Source organism: Schistocerca gregaria, chromosome 1 (genome assembly GCF_023897955.1).
Source record: "Schistocerca gregaria isolate iqSchGreg1 chromosome 1, iqSchGreg1.2, whole genome shotgun sequence".
NCBI lineage: Eukaryota > Metazoa > Arthropoda > Insecta > Orthoptera > Acrididae > Schistocerca > Schistocerca gregaria.
In genome coordinates, this window is record NC_064920.1 from 770,303,784 (window position 1) to 770,325,233 (window position 21,450).

At 37.5% G+C, this 21,450-nt stretch overlaps 1 protein-coding gene and 1 non-coding gene across 2 annotated transcripts in view; one reads left to right on the forward strand and one right to left on the reverse strand.

Moving 5' to 3' along the window:
• LOC126268286 (5-formyltetrahydrofolate cyclo-ligase) overlaps window positions 1-10,629 on the forward strand; it is a 74,282-nt gene extending 63,653 nt beyond the window's left edge. The window contains exons 2-4 of the mRNA XM_049973898.1: window positions 4,898-5,025; window positions 5,102-5,235; window positions 10,290-10,629. Coding sequence (XP_049829855.1) covers window positions 4,898-5,025; window positions 5,102-5,235; window positions 10,290-10,513 — 486 coding nt within the window. The 3' untranslated portion in view covers window positions 10,514-10,629. The remainder of the gene's footprint in view (window positions 1-4,897; window positions 5,026-5,101; window positions 5,236-10,289) is intronic.
• Window positions 10,630-19,987: 9,358 nt separating this feature from the next.
• Trnat-agu (transfer RNA threonine (anticodon AGU)) lies at window positions 19,988-20,060 on the reverse strand. The gene has a single exon. It is a non-coding gene; the product is annotated as a tRNA-Thr (tRNA).
• Window positions 20,061-21,450: the final 1,390 nt, after the last annotated feature.

Genomic DNA, 21,450 nt, shown 5'->3' on the forward strand with positions numbered 1-21,450 from the left:
TCACTGACACAGACCAAATCTCACCACAGCCACAGGTGTGTGCATTTATGTGTCTGTGTGGTGGTGTGTATGAATGTGTGTAGAAGAAGAGCAAGTAGAGTGTTTCTATATGACACACACCAGTCAGCTGTAGTCAAGTGCCTGCCTTTCCTTCATTTTACATGTTATTCCATCTAGGAATTTCCATTTTCGTTCTGTTATTGAGTTATCAAAACAAAATCAGATAGGGGTAATACAGGAGTGGGCCTGGTAATGAAAAAGAAAATAGGAATGCATGTAAACTACTCAGAACAACATAATTAACACATTACCATAGCCAACACAGATACAAAGCAAACACCCAACACAGTAGTACAAGTTTCTATGCTAATTAGTTTTACAGATGATGAAGATACTGAAAGAATGTTTAATGAGATAAGGAAAGTTATTCATGTAGTTAAAGGAGATGGAAGATTATTGTAATGAATGTCTGTAATTCAGCAGAATGAAAAGGAAGAGAGGGAAAAATATTAGGAGAATCTGGACAGTGTAAAAGGAATGAAAGAGAAAGCTGCCTGGTAGAATTTTGCACAGAGCATAATTTAATCATCATTTATACTTGGTCTGCAAATTGTGAAAGAACGCTGTATATACGGAAGAGACGTGGAAACACTGGAAGGTGTCAGATTGAATACATAATGGTAAGACGAAATTTTGAAACCAATTTTTAAACTGTAAAACATTTCCAGGGATAGGTGTGGACTCTGATCATAATTTATTCATTATGAACTGCAGAGTAAAATAGAGGAGATTGTGAAAAGGTGGGAAATGAAGGAGATGGGACATGGGTGAACTGAAGGAACCAGAGACTGGTGAGAGTTTCAGAGGGAGCATTAGGCAATGCAGGAGTGAAACAAAGGAAAGGAATATTGAATGAAATGAATGGGTAGCTTTGAGAGGTCAGACAGGAAAGGTAGCAGAGGATTGCATAGGCATACAGACAAGGCCTAGTAGAAATTACTGAACGACTCAGGAGATATTGAATATAATTGATGAAAAGAGGAAATATAAAAATGCAGCAGATGAAGCAGCCAAAGTGAAGCACAAACACCTAAAAATGAAATTGACAAAAAGTGCAAAATGGCTAAGCAGAAATGGCTGAAGACAAATTCAAGGCTGCAGAAGAATGCATAACTAGGGGAAATTTAAATGTTACCCAATGGAAAATTAAAGATATCTTTGAAGAAAAGAGAAGCAACTGTATGAATATCACGAGCTCAGATGACAAGCCAGTACAAAGTACAGAAGGCAAAGCTGAAAGTTGGAAGGAATGTATAGAGGTCTATATTAAGGTAAAAATTTTAAAAACAATATTATAGAAACAGGTGATAGATGAACATGAGATGAGAAATAAGATACTGTAAAGAGGATTCGACAGAGCACTGAAAGACTTAAAAGTAGAAACCAGGTCCCTGGAGTAGATGATATTCTCTCAGAATTATTGAGATACTTTAGAGAGCCTGCACTCATGGATAATTCCATCTGGTGTGCGACATATATGAGACAGGTGTCAGGAAGAATGTAACAGTTCCAATCCCAAAGGAGGCAGGTGCTGACAAGTGGGAATACTGCTGAACCATCAGTTTATGTCATTGTTGCAAAACATTTTGACACAAATTATTTACAAAAATATTGATGGAGCCCAACTTGGGAAAGATCAGTTTGGGTTCTGTAGGAAAATAAGAATACGCAAGGCAATACTAACTGTAATACTTAACTTAGAAGATATGTTGGGGGAAGGGGGTGGGAAGCAAACCTATGTTTATATCCTCTGTACACACAGAGAAAGCTTTTGACAATGTGGACTGGATACATTTTTTGAAGAAAAATACACGGAGCGAATCATTATTTATAACTTGTACAAAAATCAGACTGCATTTATAACAGTCAAAGGACTTGAAACAGAAGCGATAGTTGAGAAAAATGTGAGACAGGATTGTAGCCTATACCTGATATTATTCAATCAGAACATTAGGAACATTGGAAGGAAACCAAACAGTAATTTGGAAAGGGAACTGAAGTTCATGAAGAAGGAATAAAAGCTTTGCGGTATGACGATGACAAAGTATTTTTGTCAGAGATAGCTAAGGACATGGGAGAGCAGTTGAACAGAGTGGATAGTGTCTTGAAAAGAGATTATAAGATGAGCATCAACAAAAGTAAAAAAAAAATGTAATGGAATGTAACTGTAATAAACCAGGTGATGTTAAGTAAGTACATTAGGAAATGAGACACCAAAAATAGAAGATGAGTTTTATTATTTGAGAAGCAAAATGACTGATGATGGCTGAAGTAGAGAACATATAAAATGCAGACTGGCAGTATTAAGAAAAGCATTTCTGAAAAAAAAGATTTTGTTACTGTTTAATATAAATTTAAGTGTTGAGACGTCTTTTCTGAGGGTGTTTGCAGTGTAGCCTTGTGCAGAAGTAAAACATGAATGGTAGGTAGTTCAGACAAGAAGACAGAAGCTTTTGACGTGTGTTTCTATAGAAGAAGATTATATGAGTGGATTGACTAATGAAAAGAAATTTGTGGCACAGCTCAACTAAAAGAAGAGAACGTTTGATAGGACACACCATGAGGCATCAACGGATGAAAGGTAAGATGTGCATGTGTGTAGAGGGGAAGAGGTAGAAACTGTAGTAGGAGACAAAAGTATGAATACAGGAAGCAAATTCAAAAGGATGTAGATTAGGATAGTTATGCAGAGATTAAGAGGCTTGTACAGGATAGACTAGCATGGAGAGCTGTATCAAACTACTCTTCACAATGGAAGACCATCACGACCACAACTGCAACCACAACAACAACATCAGTGCATTTGTTTGGTATGTCTCAAAATATTTTGCATAGGTGCAAGACCTGTGCAGTAACAGAGTGACCAACTTTGACAAAACTAAACAGCCAAGAACCATGCACTCTCCACAGTGGGTTATTTATGTTTTTAACAACTGACTAAATTCATTGTGTTATTAAAAGAACAAGTTCAATTAATTTTAATCTACAGTACCAATTTTGCAGTTTCTGTCAGATGCTAAATACCCAGTGTATTAGTTCATGATTGGTAACGTTATGACCTTTTGTTAAAATTATATTATTTCTCATTAATAAATGAATTATACATTAAATCTGCTTTATATTCCTGGTTTAGACAATTATTTATTATGACATTATTATGTACAAATGTACTTCTCTGAATACAAGTATCTTTGTCAGTCTAATTTCGAGACAGTGATTGCGATCTAGCCTAATTTTCATTGGTATCCTGAGATGATTCAATCTGTCATCAAAAACATTTGTCATTGGTATCAGTAAAATGAAGAGACAGGATATCTGTGCAAAGATAAGAGTCCAGGTTGACATTAAACTTCCGAGGAAAGAGTGAAGAGCTTTAAGCAGGCTTTTGGGCAGAGCCCATGAAAGTACACTCCTCATGCAAGCAGAGAAGTTGCAGTTCTCCATACAAATGTATGTAGAGTGTTAAGGTGATGTTTGGTGTGCTAACTAAAATTAGTGCATGCTCTTCAAATTTTGGTGCTAAAGGAAAGCACAATGATGTCAGCAACATTCTCTTAGAGGACATAGAAGGCAACAGATTTTTACCATGATTAATTTTCGGTAAATTTAACTGACATAAAGTGTACTTATCAGGAAATCATTGAGTATGAAAGAGATTCACATAAAGAGAATGTGTTTTGTGCCATTTGTTACAAAAAAGTGTATGGCCCATTCTCTTTTGAGGACAACTCAGTAACTCGAATGAACTACTAGCGTTTTCTTCTATAATGGCAAAAGCACACTAATAGTTTCACTCTTCAACAAGATGGAACCTCACAACAGTAACACACCAATATATGACAATTTATCAATGACACACTCCCTGTGTGCACATGTTTTGATTTTTTTTCATGAAACACCCCTTAAACATAGCTAAAATAAAACCTTACAAATACAGTATTAAAAGTTGTGGTAAATTGTAAATAACTTAGGGGTAAAGTACAGTAGCCGCACTGATTTGTTGACAGACCCATAAATAAGAGTGAAAACCTTGTTAGTGTTTGGACATATCTGTTTTTGAGCTAGAGCAGGCCCCCTAACCCCCCCCCCCCCCCCCATACCCCACTCGAGAATTTCACTAACTTTACACATACAGATACATAGAACACTGGCTGAATACACAATAACAGAACTGCAGTTCTGCAGGTAGTAGAGCGGGGTGATGGGTTGCGTTTGGTGGGGTGGGTGAGGGAAGAAAGGAGGTGGACGCAGGAGGGATTGGGGAGTTCATGCTGTGTACAATGTTAGTGACCTGGAGGAGTGGACAGGGAGGGAATAACAGAATAGAGGAATGGTTGGGGGGCAAGAGTAATTGGGGATTGAGGACAGGAAGACGTTAGAAACAAAGAATGAGTTGCAATGGTAACACCCAACTGTATAGCTCAGAAACAGATGCAGGTGGCCCGCATTGTGAAGCACCCATTGAAATTGAGCATGTTGCACTCAGTGTGTGTGGCATTCCTATCCAGTGCACCTGCTGCTCCTCCCTGACACATACTTACCCCATACACATGCTGCCTCCCTTCAAACAGTCAGTCAGCCTTCCCAAATCCAGTCTCCTGCTTCCCACCCCTCTTCAACCCTCACCCCAGTCCACCTGCAGAACTGTAGTCCTGGCACTGTATATTCAGCTAGCACAGTGTTCTCTAGCTTTAAAAAGTACAATATTTGTCCAAAAGCTAGTTAAGTTTTAAGTCTTGTTTATGTGCCTGCCTATACTATTTGGTGAATAGTGCACTTACTTTCATATTATTCAGATGAAACTTTGTGTAATAAAATGTTGTTCTTAATTTTTAAGGTCCTGAAGCACCCAGCATATCAAAAAGCAAACTCTGTTTCAATATACCTAAGTTTTGATAAGGAAGTGCAAACAGGAACTTTAGTTGAAGACATACTCAAGAATGGAAAGACATGTTACATACCCAGGTAAGTGCAAATGAGTTTGTTTCTAAAAAAGAATTATTTGCTTAGAAACAAGAATTTAAAAGTAATTCCTTAAAAGATTTCAGAAAGGCATTCCTGAAATGGAGATGATTATACTTCGCTCACTGCAAGACTACAACAGTCTACCAGTAAATAAATGGAACATAAAACAACCCTCACCTGATGACCAAAGAGAGAGTGTTTTTGATAATGGTATGTTTTAGTGCAGTTACCTGTAATTTGTCATATACAATTATGTATACTGTGAGGAATCAAATTCCATTGCATAATGGTTAATTCAAACATAAGTAGTGCTTTCTCCTTTGTTTAGTTTGTGTATTTGTAAAATATGATGCTACATATGTATAATGACATATTTTGAAATAGCTAAAAAAGCATGAGAACAGTACTAGATGACAACATTATTTTAGTTGTCAATCTCCAGTGACAGTGTGAGTGGGGTAGCACAGTGGTTAGCACACTGGACGTGAATTCGGGAGAATGATGGTTCAAGCCTGCATCTGGCCACCCTGATTTAGGTCTTCCATGATTTCTATAAATCACTTAAGGCAAATGCCAGGATGGCTCCTTCAAATGGGCATGGATGCTTTCCTTCTCCATCCCTCCCTAATCCAGGCTTGTGCTCTGTCTCTAATAACCTCCTCCTCCTCCTCCTCCTCCTCCAGTGCCAGTATAAACTGGATTGTGGCACAGAGCGATCAGAACACTTTTTCTGTCCTAACTGGCCAAGTTTCCCCACTTCAAATTTTGTAGAGTAGTAAAAAGTTTACAGTCTGCATTTGCCTCCTGGCCTTTGTTTTGGATCAAGGCAGTCCATTTATAGACCAAAACCCTCTTCCCATCACAGGTAAACAGAGAACTCACTCCCATAATACAGCTTCTGTCTTTGATGCATACTGTTCTTTCAGCTAAATGAAGGCAGGTTCTCCCACTCCGTTGATCTGGAAACCACCTTGGCTTGGCAATAACTCACATTTTAATGGTTCACTTTTCCAAGCTGTTCTAGAAATTAGGATTAGTTTTCTTTAGAAAATTTGTGTTTAGTTCCATGGTCCTACGTAAGATAATGTTTTGTGATGAATGATTTTTTGAATAATTCAGCAGAATATACCTACCATTTGTTGCCTTTATATGGTGTTTATTTGAATCTGGTATATTCAACACTTCATATTTAAATAGAGAGCACTTAATAGCCAAAAACATCCCCAATACTGCATGGGTACCTGCAATGTTAATAAGGGAAACACAAAGATTTACATATTTTGTCAATTGTTTTGAAGAAAAGAGCAGTAAAATCCTTCCTACAAAAATCAAATTAATTCTAGATGAGGAGGGAGACTTTTCTCCCTTATACACAGGTACTTCAGTTTGCCCAGCCACAAAATTCTCCAAGTCTGTGCTTGCCCCATGTTTGAAGATGCAGCTTGAATGAATTACTCCAAAACCTTAATGGACTGAATTTCAGTGCTACTGTCATTTAGATAGAGTTTTCCCATTCATGTGAATGTCTTTAGACACATTAGAACTGATTAGTTAAAGGTTTCTTGACTCCACAATATTTAACATGCTCAGGCACATTAACATCCATCAGAATATTATTAACAAACAGAAGTTGTGGCCGTGCACAGTGTGTTCTCTAGAATTGTTGCTGTTTATAACACACTGTGAGGGAGTGGCCTTGGAATCATTCACTCACAAGCTAACCTGTCTCTATTGATATGATAAGTGGATAACAGTTTTGTAATTAGCACAACAGACTAGATGAACTCAACAAGTTCCTTCAACATCTCTGCTCATGCCATTCTACTATCATCTATAAAATAACAGTAGGAAAGAATGGACAGATGATTCAGTAAGAGGCATCAGGTGGGTCACACAAACACAGCAACTACCAAAATCCAACACATACTAACTTGTAGAGCCACACAATTTATTTTCACCATTCTGTACAGCAGAATGTTGAGGTGAAGACCCATTCACAGAACACACATCCTGCCATATTAAGATAGTCTCTGAGTTCCAATATCTAAGGAGTTATTTCATTATCATGTTGAACTTGTCTGACTAACTGCACCCAGTAAGTAAGAGAAAAGCCAAAGACTTAAGTGTACCTATATTACATAGGATAGTTCCCACAAAAAGACAACAAAATCCTCAAAAGTTGCAGTGGCAAATGTGTGGCATGGTCACTGATCAAAAGAAACAATCTACTTGGCTATGTTAAAGATGACTTACACTTACAAAACGCTAGGAATCTATAGAGTCCATTTAAATGTAACTGAATAAAGTAATTCTTCCTGCTGCTGCTTGGTGAGTCGATTTTTTTATCTATCCAATTACATGACCATTAAATGTAATCTGTCATATGCTGGACAAAAACATAAAACAGTGGAGACTCATTCTGTGGAACATCCACACCACATTATGCTAATACAATAAGTAAGTCCAGCTGGGCCACAGTCCGGAGTGCAAGCAAATGTGGTGAGACTCTCAGGCATTAAGATATAGTCAGCAAGGAAGTAGTAAAATTAAGCTGTATGAAAACCTAATCAAAAGGGACATGGAATCCTGATCCAAATTCATTGAAAGAGCAACAACATAGATGTTGTCATCTCAAAAAAAATCTGTCAATGCTTCAGCGGCTCTACATGCTGTACACAGAATACAAATTATTTGTGACTCTGCAAAGGATGGGTATGGATCTCATACAGATCACATATTTCAATGCAGTGGTACAGGGCTGGAAAAACAGTCTTATAAAGAAGTGTCTGGACTGTGTGGACCTCACACACAATGACAGTGACTCATGACCAGCCAAGGGCAGCAGTTTGCAGATAAAACATGACCACTGTTATCGATAGGTGTAGAGATCATATGCAAAGAGAGGAACCGCTCCCTAAAAAGTCGAAGCTGGACTGCTGTAATTTCTACAGCCTCATCCAAAATGTTCTTCTGCAGTTATTGAAGACTATGAGGCTTGTTGTGATACACCTTAGGCTTTCACTATACTTGGGTCAAAATAACAAAGTAACTGACAGTTAGTTGTTTATAGGATGATTGTTGTGACTTGTTCTTATATGCTTCATTTGTCTGTCCAGTATGTTTGTTTTTCAGAATGTGTGAAGATAACTATGAAGTTGCGTAAGAAAGTGTTAAGATTATTTTTACTCTACAAAGCAAACTCAACACTTTACTTTAATGGGGAACATAGGAATGTAGTCAGTATGGAGCCTCACAGCTGATGTTATGGGAGCCATATTGCCCTTGCATGAAACAGTAAACCAACATTTCACCCTTCCATGTCCAACTGCTGATCACATTATTCTGATCCAGATATAGGTCCTGGAATAGGCGTACAGGGAGAGATGGGGAGGGGGCTAAGGGGAGGAGTAACTTTTTTTGTGTCTAGGAAACACAATCAATTCTGATGCACATTGTGAGACTGCAACCAAATTGTGTAAAACAATCAAAAACAAAAGGTGTGGCATGCTCAGAAACTGACATTTGTGTCTGCACACCAAATAGCACATTTTTATGAGAATAGAATTCAGATGTATGTTGTTTCTTATGGTGTATTCATATTGGTGGATATTATGTTGGAAAAGTAGGTTCAACTATTGGGTTCCAGGTATATATAAAGTCCTTAATTAAAAAGCATACCTTATACAACAGCTTTTACACAATACCAGTAAAGTGAACACATTTATCTGTCAGATATACAATAACAGGGAGAATCCATAAGCATGATCATCAAAGATCTTACTGTGCAAGAACAGTCAAATTGTCAAAAGTTGTGGACCGTTTCACAATAAGTATCCAGTTTTTATATTCTTCAACAACCCTTTATTGGGCCAGTATGATAGTGACAAGTGACAGGAGCACAGGATAAAACACTGAGGTTAGTGTAACACAAATGGTAATGATAAAGGAGCAAGAATATCATTTCCCTCCAACTCTACAGAAGCTGAATAATAGACAATCATGACATGGAGATGTACTGATCAAAAATATTGAGTAAGTGGGCACATGAATGCATCTGCAAACCACAGACTGATTTTGTTAGCCAAAAATATCTGAACCCATATACAACATCAACTCTTTACTCAAAACATGTGTTATAAAGTTCCAATTAAGATATTAAATAGTGAAAACAAATTCATTCCTATACTCTCAGAAACACATAAACAGATATAATACAAGGCTATTGACATGTGACATTACCATTGTTTTACATTTTGGTCATTTGATATTGTTAAAACAGTGGTAGCTCAGAAACTGGTGGAGTAATCTGTTTACCACGAGTGCTTAAAGAAATGGTTCTGTTAGTAAAATGGATATTTCATGTAAGGAAGATCTTTGTTGGAAGATTTTTTACAGTTTTTGTCATACCAATATCTCAAGAAATCTTCATTCAACTTAGAGTCATCAGTTATCTTCAAGCAAGATTTACAATCGATACGCAACAAATTTTATGGAGGCCAACCAAACCTAGTTGATGTTCGCAACATGACTGATGAGGATCAGTGTGTGACATATTCTCAGATACAGACATCCTTAGGCATATCACAGAAGTCCTTGAAGATACCAAGAATATGCTGAGAAAATTCCTCTACTCTTCAACATGACACTGCCAGTTGGCACACAGCACATAAACTAATTGATTAATTTGATGTTTTTCTCCACCAAATAATGTCTCATTGCCTGTATTCACCTGACTTATTCTTTACTCCTTTTTGTTCTTATACATCAAACAAAAACTGTGGACACAAGTTTCATCACCTCAAGCATGAATGTTTCCAACATCAGAATGAAATAAATGTTGAGCATAATTTGTTCAAACACATCCAAAAATATATAAATTTTGAAGGTGTTTATTTTAAGAAACGGGAAAATGAAATCTAGCGTAAATATATTTTTATTTCATTGATTTTGTGAGAATTTAAAAAACAGTCCTCGTGAATAAAACAAAGTGAGAGTGTAAGAGGTAGGTGATTCTTAATTGGTATCCACATTGTCAGAGTTCAGCCATCCTTGTACATTGGCAACATCCAGTTGGATAAATTTGTTCTGTCATATTGCTAGCATTAAAGTGCCCAAGTTTTTTCTGTCATACTGGAAAGTTTACAAGTGTAAAGTTGTTTACTCCAATAGATAAGCTCAGTATAGATATATCATACTGAAATAATTCTTGATTTCTACTACATTTTCCTTATTCAGTCACTGAAATTAACAAAATATGATTACAGGTACTTTGGACTTAGTTCTGGCTCCTGGGCAGGCGTTCACCAAAGATGGAGTCAGATTAGGAAGAGGAAAAGGCTATTATGATAAGTTTTTAGCCAAGTGTTTCAAGAAACTGGAGAAACGCCCTACAATATTAGGACTAGCATTTAAAGAACAAATTGTACCTGAAATTCCACAGACTGAGACTGATGTTGCTCTTGATGAAGTTCTCTTTGAAGACAAATGATATTTTCCGTCTCAACAGTACTTTTATACTCTTATAAGGAAGATGTAGAATAATGTGATGCAACTAATGTTTCCATACTGCAATAAACACACGTTTTATTATTTTTCCAAAGAAAATATTCTCTCTTTACATTATTACTGGATACAGATGTGAAAAGCCCACTATAATGGTTGCTTACTTATAATATGTGTCAATTTAAGCAAGGATTTTTCTCCCAGTAAGTGGCAAAACTGGTCAATTTATAATGTATTTAGAAATACATGAGTAATCAGGTGGTAAATATTCATACCAATGCACAAGGAGAAAAAATTATTGCATGGTAGTTTCAGTGGTATATATATATTTACAAGTGTTATTTAAAGGGTTAAAGTGAAGGACAACAATGATCTTACCATTCTTTCTTACTTCTTATAATTTTGAAACTTTAAATAGCTACTGCAGCCTGCTTTCGACACACATCATCACCAGAAATTATATATACAAACAAGTGAGTCAATACCCTTTACAGATGGAAAATACATATTTATCAAAATCCCAAGACAGCTGTCTCCATAGATCTCTTTTTCCATTAAGGAAAAATACTCTGTTTCAATCAATAAGCTGCATCTGCTTGCCACTAATAAAATTTTTATGTTGGTCAACTTTTTTTAAATGAGAGACATGCCTCGATAACTGACCCAGAAAGAGCATTGCTCTTCAAAGACATGGAAACTATGTTTGATTCCTGTTCTGGCACACAGTTTTAATCTACCAAGAAATTTCAAGTCAGTACACAATAATAATACTCCAATGTTATGGTTATTACAAAATTGAGATTTGTTTGGAAACTTGTTGAAGACCTTCTTTTTAACTTTCATCACAGGATCCCCAGTTGACATTCTCTTAATGATTTTTCTGACACTTTAACTATAGAAACAAACATCAGTTAAAGATCTTGAGATAAACATCAACTGGCAATAACATGAACTACATTTTCCATCAGTGCTTTGTAAAACGTGATAACATTAGATAAGGAAACACTTCCTAATATTTTGAAAAATTATATTTATTTGGTAATAAACTTGCTTTTGGTGACAACGTGAAGCTGATCTAAGAAGCCAAAATCCAGTTCATGAGTGCAATTTTTCAGAATATTAGGAAGTGGAATGGAGTCATCCAAAATCACACCAGTAATACAGGGTGTGTCAAAAATTACCACCCAATTTTAAAAAATCATAATTATTATGTTGTTTGAGATATGGGCGTGAACACTGTACTGTTGGAAAGAGCAAACTCTCAAGTTTTCCATGGTTCCACATGAAGTTGTATAACATGAGAGGGACTCTCCAAAATTTACTGTGTTTTGTGCAGCTTCACAGGATAAGGGTGTATGGTCCATTTTTCTTTGCTGAGCACACTGTTACAGGAAGCACATATCTTGATATGGTTGAGAACTTTCTCTTCCCACAGTTGGAGACTGCTTCAAACAACTCCATCTACCAACAGGATGGGGCTCTGCCTCACTGGCATCTGGAAGTGCGGGAATTTTTAAATCAAAGGATAACTGGTCAATGGACCGGTTGCACTGGACCAAATGATTCAGCCTTACATTACTGGACTCCAAGGTTACCAGACCTGGCTGTATGTGATTATATCTTGTGGGGGTTTATAAAAGACTGTTTATGTGCCTCCATTACCAACAACAGCAAATGAACTGAGACATCGGATAACAGCACTGTTGAAGCTGTAACTCAAGACACTCGCTGCAGTGTGGGAACAACTTGAATATTGCACTGACATATGCTGTGCCTCCCAAGGTGGGCATATTAAACACCTATGAAAAGGCATGAAAAAAACTTTTTTGAGTTTCCCATTCATCAAAAAAACAAAATTCATTGTATATGTTTATTAGTTTCAGAAATACAGACATGCCAAATCGGCATACCGGGTGTATCAAAAAGAATCATCCAATTTGGATGATTCTTTTTGATACATGCAGTACATTAGATTGACAGGTAGTGACATAATGTTACAAATAGAAATGCGTCAAATACTTCTGATTTGCAATTTTTTTTAAACTGAGTTAATATTTGTGTGTCAGAAAAATCATGTCTGGTTTTTTGTGAACAATATTTAGTTTTCTTTACATGTATTATTTAATGTACGATATTTTACCTGCATGCAAATGTGGCACCATTCTGTAAAAACGTTAACAAGATGAACTCACTTGATGTTCAAGTAAAATAATATAATTTACCATCAAATTCTGGAACTCTGTCATGAACAACAATTCAGTGCAAGCATCAGATGTCATGACAGATATCTGACCATTTGTTGAACATTATAGGAGGTAAAAAGACAACTGTCTCACTTTTAATACCAGCTAAGTGAGTTCGGTCAATAAGAATACCTATTATGCAAAATATAATGGGTGATTTTTCTTGATGGGGGCAAACTGCACAAAACAGCCCCTTAGAAGATAAGAAGCAAGAAAGGATACATGTACATGGAAATGAAGTCCCATACTGCTTGACAGAGTGTAGGGGAACGATGCGGGAGACTCGCACCACTGTACTAGGCAAGGTCCTAATGGAGGTGGTTTGCCATTGCCTTCCTCCAACCCTAATGGGGATGAATGATGATGATGAAGATGACACAACACCCAATTACCTCGGGGCAGATGAAAATCCCTGACCCCGCCAGGAATCAAACCCAGGACCCCGTGCTTGGGAAGCGAGAACACTACCACGAGCTGTGGACTTACATGGACATACAGCCAAAAATTAATTCTTCATGCCTGTTCAGTGCAAAACAGTGCACACCATACTGTGATGAGACCACCATTACACAAACTGTTCAATGTGATATCCATAGGCCTATTAAGCACGTGTGAACACAATTCCGCAGTGACTGGTCCAGGATTGTTCTGCGTACACAACTTCTTCCAGGTACCCCCACAGGAAGAGATCTAAAAGGCTGAGAACCAGTGATAGGGCAGGCCATGCAACTAGACTAGCTCACCCATTCCATCAGCGACACTAGATGTTGCCAAGATGTCTCTGCATGGAAATGTGGAAGTGAGTTGGGGCACTATCACGTAGTAGCCATATTGCCTTTTGTACCATCAAAGGCAAGTCTTCTAGCAGCGGAGGCAGTGTCACTGGTAGGTAGTGCAAGTACGCCTCATCTGTGAGGCATTGTGGAAGAATGATTGGTCCTACGAGACAGTCACCAACAATCCCCACCCACACATTCAGAGTGAACGGGTTCTAATGGTTCACTGTCACTATACCACTGGGTTTTCCATAGCCCACAGGTGATGTGTAGGTTGCCAACACTGCCTCTCATAAAGTCGCCTCATTTGTGAATAGTGTGGATGACAGTCTGTGTAGTGAACTGACAACAAAACAGTCACTGTGAAGGCAAGTCCACAGATAAGAAAGCATGCACACATTTAAGTGATATAGATAGTGGCAACTGTCATGCAGAATGTTCTATATGGCTGGCCATCTTACCCCAAGCTGGTGGGCCATCAGCCTTGTGCTCATACTTGTGCCATATTCTATAATGTTCAATGCCTATTCCTACAAAGCTTGCGTACGTCCAGGCACTTCCTCTGATGGTTACCCATTCTCATAAAGGAGCCTGCCTCACACAAACAATTGCTGCAAACAGTTTATGATATGGTTGCTGTTAGCAGGGATACTTCAGTCTTGCTGCCATTTACATGTCCATATGTAAAGACCTGATTGACCTGTTCCTGACTAGTGTACTGGGCCACCTGTACAGTACACTACAGTACTACATGACACATGTTCCCACCAACTATTTGGATGAAATGTGTCAGGTCAAGCAAGTGGATCTCTCTAAGTTGTTGGTGTTGAGTAGGATACTATTGTGGCCAAATGAAGATTCAGATATCTTAACTTCATGAGGAGTATACAGAAGATGCTTCAGTTCTGGTAAGCTGCTAAGTTTAGTTAGAAGTTAAAAAAATAGCAGTTTAATTAGAAGTTAAAAATAGTCCCTACTATTATATCTCAGACATCTTTGTCACCCAAGACCTGAAACAGCCAGTTGAATGTTATAGCTCCTATGTGAACACACAACCCAACACCACCACAAGCAAGTACAATATCGAACTGTCTCCCACGGAACACCTAGAAGGGCTGAAGTCTTAGAGTGGTTCCATGGTCTCTTGCAGTACATGAATGAATGGAAGGGGAAAGAGGTGGACATTTTCTTATGGCTAATAGACACTTCCAGCACATCATGGAACTGACAGTCTATAGTACTTGGACCTTAAAAGAAAATGGTGTGAAGCATCAGGGATCAAGGTGACCCTTCTGGCCATACTAATTTAGTACAACTGTATGCCACCAGAAAATCTCAATATAATTGTTCCAATGAATCAATCTACCTTTGAGATACTTATAAATCCAAGATATGACAAATGGTGGGATGTTAGTTTAGAACTATATATATGCAAAATTAATGAACTTGACTTAAAAGGTATTGAAGAACTGTTAACATCAGCTGGTGAAAGTAATGCTTTTTATAGTAGTTTAACCCTTTAACTGTTCTGGATGTGTTAATGCGCGCGCCTTTGTACCTGTCCCTGTGTGCTCTGAACGTGTTTACACGCGCCACCAATCCTTCTACCTGGTACTCTGAACGTGTCTACGTGTAGGTAGAAGGACTGGTGGCACGCGTAAACACGTTCAGAGCAGTTAAAGGGTTAAATGAAATTTGGAACTATTACTATACTCTTTTTGATAGCTTAACATAGTTGAATAAAATTCTTCTTTTTCAGTTTAAAGATAACACTGATGTTTCTTAATAATTTAGTTCTGTGGTTCAATAAAAATGCTTGGAATAAATGGATGTCAAAAGTGGAGTTTCTGATAACAGATTCAACAGAAAGTTAGATACTTTAATTATCATTGGACTAACAATATGGACATATTAACCAGTACAATAATAAACAAATCAGTTTGTGCTCTGAGATGCTGTAAACAGAAGGATTATACTCGATAATGAAATTGCAGTGGAAGATGGTTCTATAGAGGATTTTAAAGGTGTTGCTTCTTCAGTCTCTTACTTAATACTGATGTGGTAATAGGCGATTTTGGAATTATAAATAAAAAAACGCATTTATTAAAACCTTGTTTTATTTATCAGTCCCAATCCATATTTACAATAAATGTTATAAAAATTAGTTATTTGTTTTTGGAATGGTATATTATATATATCATACTGGTTACTGAACATAGTTGAATGACTGCCTCTGACTGGACCAAGTACTGTTTCTGAGCTATTCACACTACTAATATGCTCTTGGCTAGTGTTCCTTGTCAGTCACAGTACACAGTACATTCTGCAGTTGTTTCAACAACATCATAGTATCTGTAAATGAAGTTTCATTTGGAGCAGTTAATGTGGATAAGGAGTACGTAGGATTTATGCCAACATATACACTCGACTGCAAAGATGGGTCACTGTTATTTCTATTTCCTAGATTTTATATGTCAGCTTTCCCTGTGAGATCAGTGTAACTTCCAACACTTGTAACGTTTCAGTTGCTAAGGCAGATTCTGTAGCAGTTAATACAGACGCTAGGTTTATACCAAAATTTAACTTACCCACATGTGGATTAATATAAGGTCCTTGTTTATTCAAGTATGTAATATGTATATGACTTTCTAATACAGCTGGAAAAATAACATTAAGCAATGGGTATGGATTACATACTAAATCAGGTTATGGAGAGTACTCAGAATGAATAATAGAACTATATGTCATTACATCAGTGTCAATTTCTGAGACAACTCTGTAATCATCTCCAACACCATGTGTGTGTATGTTATTAGTTCCAGCATATTAATGAAAGCATAATAAAATTTTCTATTAAAATAAAGACCCGTTTTATACTTTTCAACTTTTGCTGAGAAGCTGTTGTGTGTATTATTAAATCCATACCAAGTATTCACATATAACCTACTAATGCCGTACCTCATGCTTTACTAGTAACAGTTGTTACAACAATATTAGTAGCTTCAAATGCAACAGGCTGAAGACTAATCCTTGGCATTTGTAAATTCAAACCAATGTCTGTTACCAAATTTTTATTTTGATCCAGTGTTGCAAGATTTCAAAATGAGGAATTTGTGGGGAATGCTATATGTGAGTTATCTGCCCTAGCATCCCCTCTACTGGCACACCACTGGTAATAAATCAAATGGAGAAGATGACATATACAAAAATGGTCGAGCAAAAGTATTTCAGCTAGTGGTCACCATTAATACGAAACCACCATTACTACAAAGTCACCACTTACAATAGGAGGATATGGGGGTGCAGGTAATGGATAGTCTCTGGTATTTGAGGAATTACTAATTTGATTGCCACCTTAACAGCAAGTTTAAAAGGTCCACTTATTTTAGCTCTTTTCAGATGGACCACCATCACTGTCAGGACTCATTATTATTTGATGTCCTGCACCTCCACAAGAAGTGCTTGGCATTTTGTCTGGTACTGATGTCACTGTGTCTTCTCTAATAGCTGTATTCATTTGTCACTACTGCTACTACTTAGTGAATAATAAACTATTTGACCAACAGTTTCTTGCTGTTCAGGTTCTTCAGACTGCTGCGGTGATCCAGAAACTTCATTTTCCCTTCGTTCTTATATTGGTACCAATAACTTGTCTCCCATGCCTACCTTTAAAGATGGTGGTGGATGTCTATCTCTAGGCAAACCATGAATGTGTGAACCATATGTATATCATTTCTGGCCTTCATGCAGTCATTCTCAGTTTGCTCTGTACCACTGTGGAATTTTGTTTACTACACCAGTTATTCCAATGCTGCTTCACAGGGCAAAGGCATCTTTAGGTGCCCATAGCTGTGTTAGCCGGTAAGCACAGGTAATGTGGGCTACCCACCATGTGGCACTTTTGTGCGCATTCTGCAGTTCATCAAGCTGCTTGATCACCCCTGCCCAAAGAGTGCAGCCAATGGACCATAGAGCTATTAGCTCAGTGGGCACAGTAAATGAAATGTGTTTCACAGTAGTGAAAATGAACAAGTGCTCATAGCTTGTAAGGTACGCATTTTAGAGCCCATGTTTCCTGGATGTTTTTGTGTGAGCAGGGATCACTAGTGACTTGTCTCGTGGGACCAGTTGTCCTTCCACAACATCTCACAGGTGAGAAATATCTGCACTACATGTGGGTGACTGCCTCCCCACTGAAGAGCTGCCTTTACTGGTGCAAAGGGTAATGCAATTGCTACATGTTGTTGCTACAACACACAGCCATCTTGAGAGTGTAGCTAAAACACTAGTACTGAAAGAAAATTTTCACTTGCCTGGTGTGTTCTTATTTGTGCTGTCAATATTTGAAATCTACACTGTCGAAGATCATTTATCTCCACCCTCGAGTAGGTGCGTCTCCCTTGGAAAGCATTTCTGGTATAGTGTCCATATAACCAGTTTCTCTCCTCATCCTCTCAGGGATCATTTCCTGCATTAGTCTCCATTTAGCAAAATCACCCAAGTTTATATGGAAAGGAGCATAATGTTTTATCAGGCAGCACACCATTCAAATGGCTTCAACAACAGCACAAAAATCCCCATATTAAATGCATTTTTATTCTGAAATCTTTTTTCGTACTTACTAAAAAGTTATATTGCAGAATTTGTCTCATAGAAATCTGCTATTCTGATGCAAAAGAAATCATAGTTCAACTTTAAAAATGTATTCCTGTTCGTAGTAGTCAATTAAGTTGTAAAAACATATTGGTCTTTGTTTCATGAACTGCTGATCACAATTTGTCTACAAAAGGAGATACTGCAAATACCTGACTCGATAGTTGTGTGACGTGAAAAAGTTGTCCACGTCACACAAACATTACAAAGGGCTAAAAGTGTTATAGAGTTGTCAGTCTCCTGAGTTGTTTGCAAGAATTATCTCCAGGAGACTCAAGGCTGTGGAGACATGTAATACCATATCAATAGAATTACCTAAGAGTATTGTTCCAAGTGACATTAAAGAAAGTATATTTGAAAAGGAAACAAAATTTTTAACTTCTGATAACAAAATCAGCATTAACTCGCAATGGCAAAGTTAATTAAATTACAAATGCAAGTCGTTTCCAGAGAAAGTTCTTATGAATATGCGTATCAAGAAACTTTGAACATTCCAATTTACATTTTCTGTCATCCTGTATTCTACTACCTGCTGTGAAGGTTGCAACCTGCTGCATGCAGAACTGTGTTTTTTCTAAATTAAATGACAGTCCACTTACAGAAGTCATGCAATTATTTTAGAGCAAATTTAATATAGTTTTCCTTTGTTTAATATACTAACAGCCAAAGTTGCAAAACTCACTTTTTTTTAAAATTTACTTGACAACTAGCTTCAACTTACCTGAAACCACTTTCAACAATCCAGGTAGACAAAACAGTGTTTTTTTTCCATAATAGCATGCAAACCATGTTAAAATTGCATGTACATGTATATGAAAATGAAGTTTTTCTATTAACTATTGCAAGGCAATTCCCACTGTTCATAGAATTACCTGACACTGATATACTTGTAGGTACAATCTCAACATGGTTTGCATGCTATTACAGAAAAATATTGTTTTCCCTGTGTGGATGATTTGATAATTGGTTCAACGTAACCCGAAACTAGTCATCAAGTAAATAAAAAACACTTAATTCTGCACCTTTGGCTGTTTCTATATCAAACTGGTTAACATAAGTTGCTGTCCTGTTACTAACCTATCATGCTGAAAAATTCACTTTCTCTTTGGGCAGTGCATCTTTAGTGGCCCTGATTACTGCACCTACATCAATAAAGACAATTATTTCTGTTTCAGTGGTACAATGCAGCAGGTTGTCTAAATATAACACACTGACCAGTATCAAACTCTTTGAAAGTAGATTCCCCCTTCCCCGTCCAAATATGACCTGCCCTACATGAGTCCCTGGATCTTTACTAGTTAAATCTGAAGAAAACCAATTATTACATATGCCTATAGTGCCAATAAAACTACATTTTGCGAAAAGAATGTTTTAATATGTGTAAAAAAGTATCTTAGATGGCTCACAGAATATACTAATAGGTGATATTTTATCATTTAAATACTTTATTATATTGTTTGTAAATTGATAAATGACACTTTCAGTGAAAGGACCTTTCCAGAATCCAGATTGACCACTAAAACAAGAAAGCTGAATATGAATGGATATAACTCATTATCCAGTTACTGCAGGTAGCATATGGAGAAAGGATTTGCCACTTTCATTAAAAGAGGGAGGTGAACATAAAAATAGAAACACTGTTATTCTTAGATTTTCCTTTGAACAGTGTTTTGAAGCTTGTGCACAGAGCAAGAAATGCATGTAAAGTTGACAGCAAAACTCATAATATTTAGGACACCAGTAAATAATTTTGTAACATTGGAAGCTGAAGAAGTTAATTAAAATTTGTGCTGTGGCTGGGACTCAAACCCAGGTCTTCTTGCTTACTAGGCAGATATGCTGACCACTATACCACCACAGCATTATGGTCAACATAGCTGCACGAACTACCCAAGTCAAATACCCTCTCCACCACAAACTCCAATTCACAGCTCCCCTTATATTGTCACTATTACCAAGGCTCTCTGACATTGGCATAGCACCCCAGCATTGGAAGTAATGGAAAAGTGCAGTACTACATGTGGTCATAAAGATCTTCAATTAAATTTTCCCTGAGACATTTAAATCTCTAATTTGTCTTCAATAGCAGTGGAAGCTGAAGAAGTGAATTAAAATTTGTGCTTTGACCGGGCCTCGAACCTGGGTCTTCTTACTTACTAGGCAGATATGCTGACCATTACACCATCGCAGCATTATGGTCAACAGAGCTGCATAAACTACCCAAGTCATATACCCTAGTTATTCATGAAACAACTTTATGTGTAACTGAACTTTTTAACTTCCACACAAAAAGAGGTATAGTAATAAATAGTAAATTTTTCAATTTAAATATTTTAGAATTATACTTGAGTCCTTTGTCATTCCACATACTGTAATCAAATTCCTCTCACCCAATCTGCAGCAGGAGTTACTTGAGCCAACAGCATCACTATTGATAACATTTTTATGGAAGTATCAAGACAAATTATTCTATAACTGATGGTTTCTCAGATCATATCTCTCAAGATGAACAGGTAAACTAAATTAAATCTTACCATTCCATCAGCAGCACCAATGCATAATTCATTAAAGTACTGGATGTTGACCATCAAGTTGCATCTGTGGTAGCAGCCTTCCTCAAACAGGGGCAAAGTGCTGTCTGGTAAACTGAGGTAACAGACCTGCTGATTATTGGACTCAGTGGGATATTATCCATTCACACCCTTGCATTGTGACAACATTCCTCCATGCAGACTTCATAAACTGCATCAAGGCAGGCAAGCTAGCTAAATCCTAGTGCCAGGGCTGGAACACTGCTGAGGCAGCATGCTGTAAACAGCAGTCTGCTGAAGTAGTGAGCTAATGTTGCAGTGCACTGATCCTGTACATGGCCAAGGGGGTCCCTGTCACAACAAAGTTTGGCACAGCCACCAGAAATACTCACAGCTCAGACCCCAGTATCATTTTGTCTTCCGACTAGTACTGACGCCAAGCCATGTTACGTGCCAACCGACGGACCCAAGTGGGTCAACCACCTTCATCTAAGTCAAGCCACTACATCCACTAGCTGCCAATCTGTAAGCTGCTGTTAAACCTGATGAGTACAAGCCTACAGTCAGAGCTACCAAGAGGGACCACCTCCAGTGTGACTTCATCCAGTCTGAGTGTTTCCAAAAGATCTTGGGGTTGGAGCCTGTGTGTCGGTGCAGGGCAAGCTAGACTGACTGCTTGAGCAGCTGTCTGTCCTCTCCACACAAACGTCATTGCTAGCT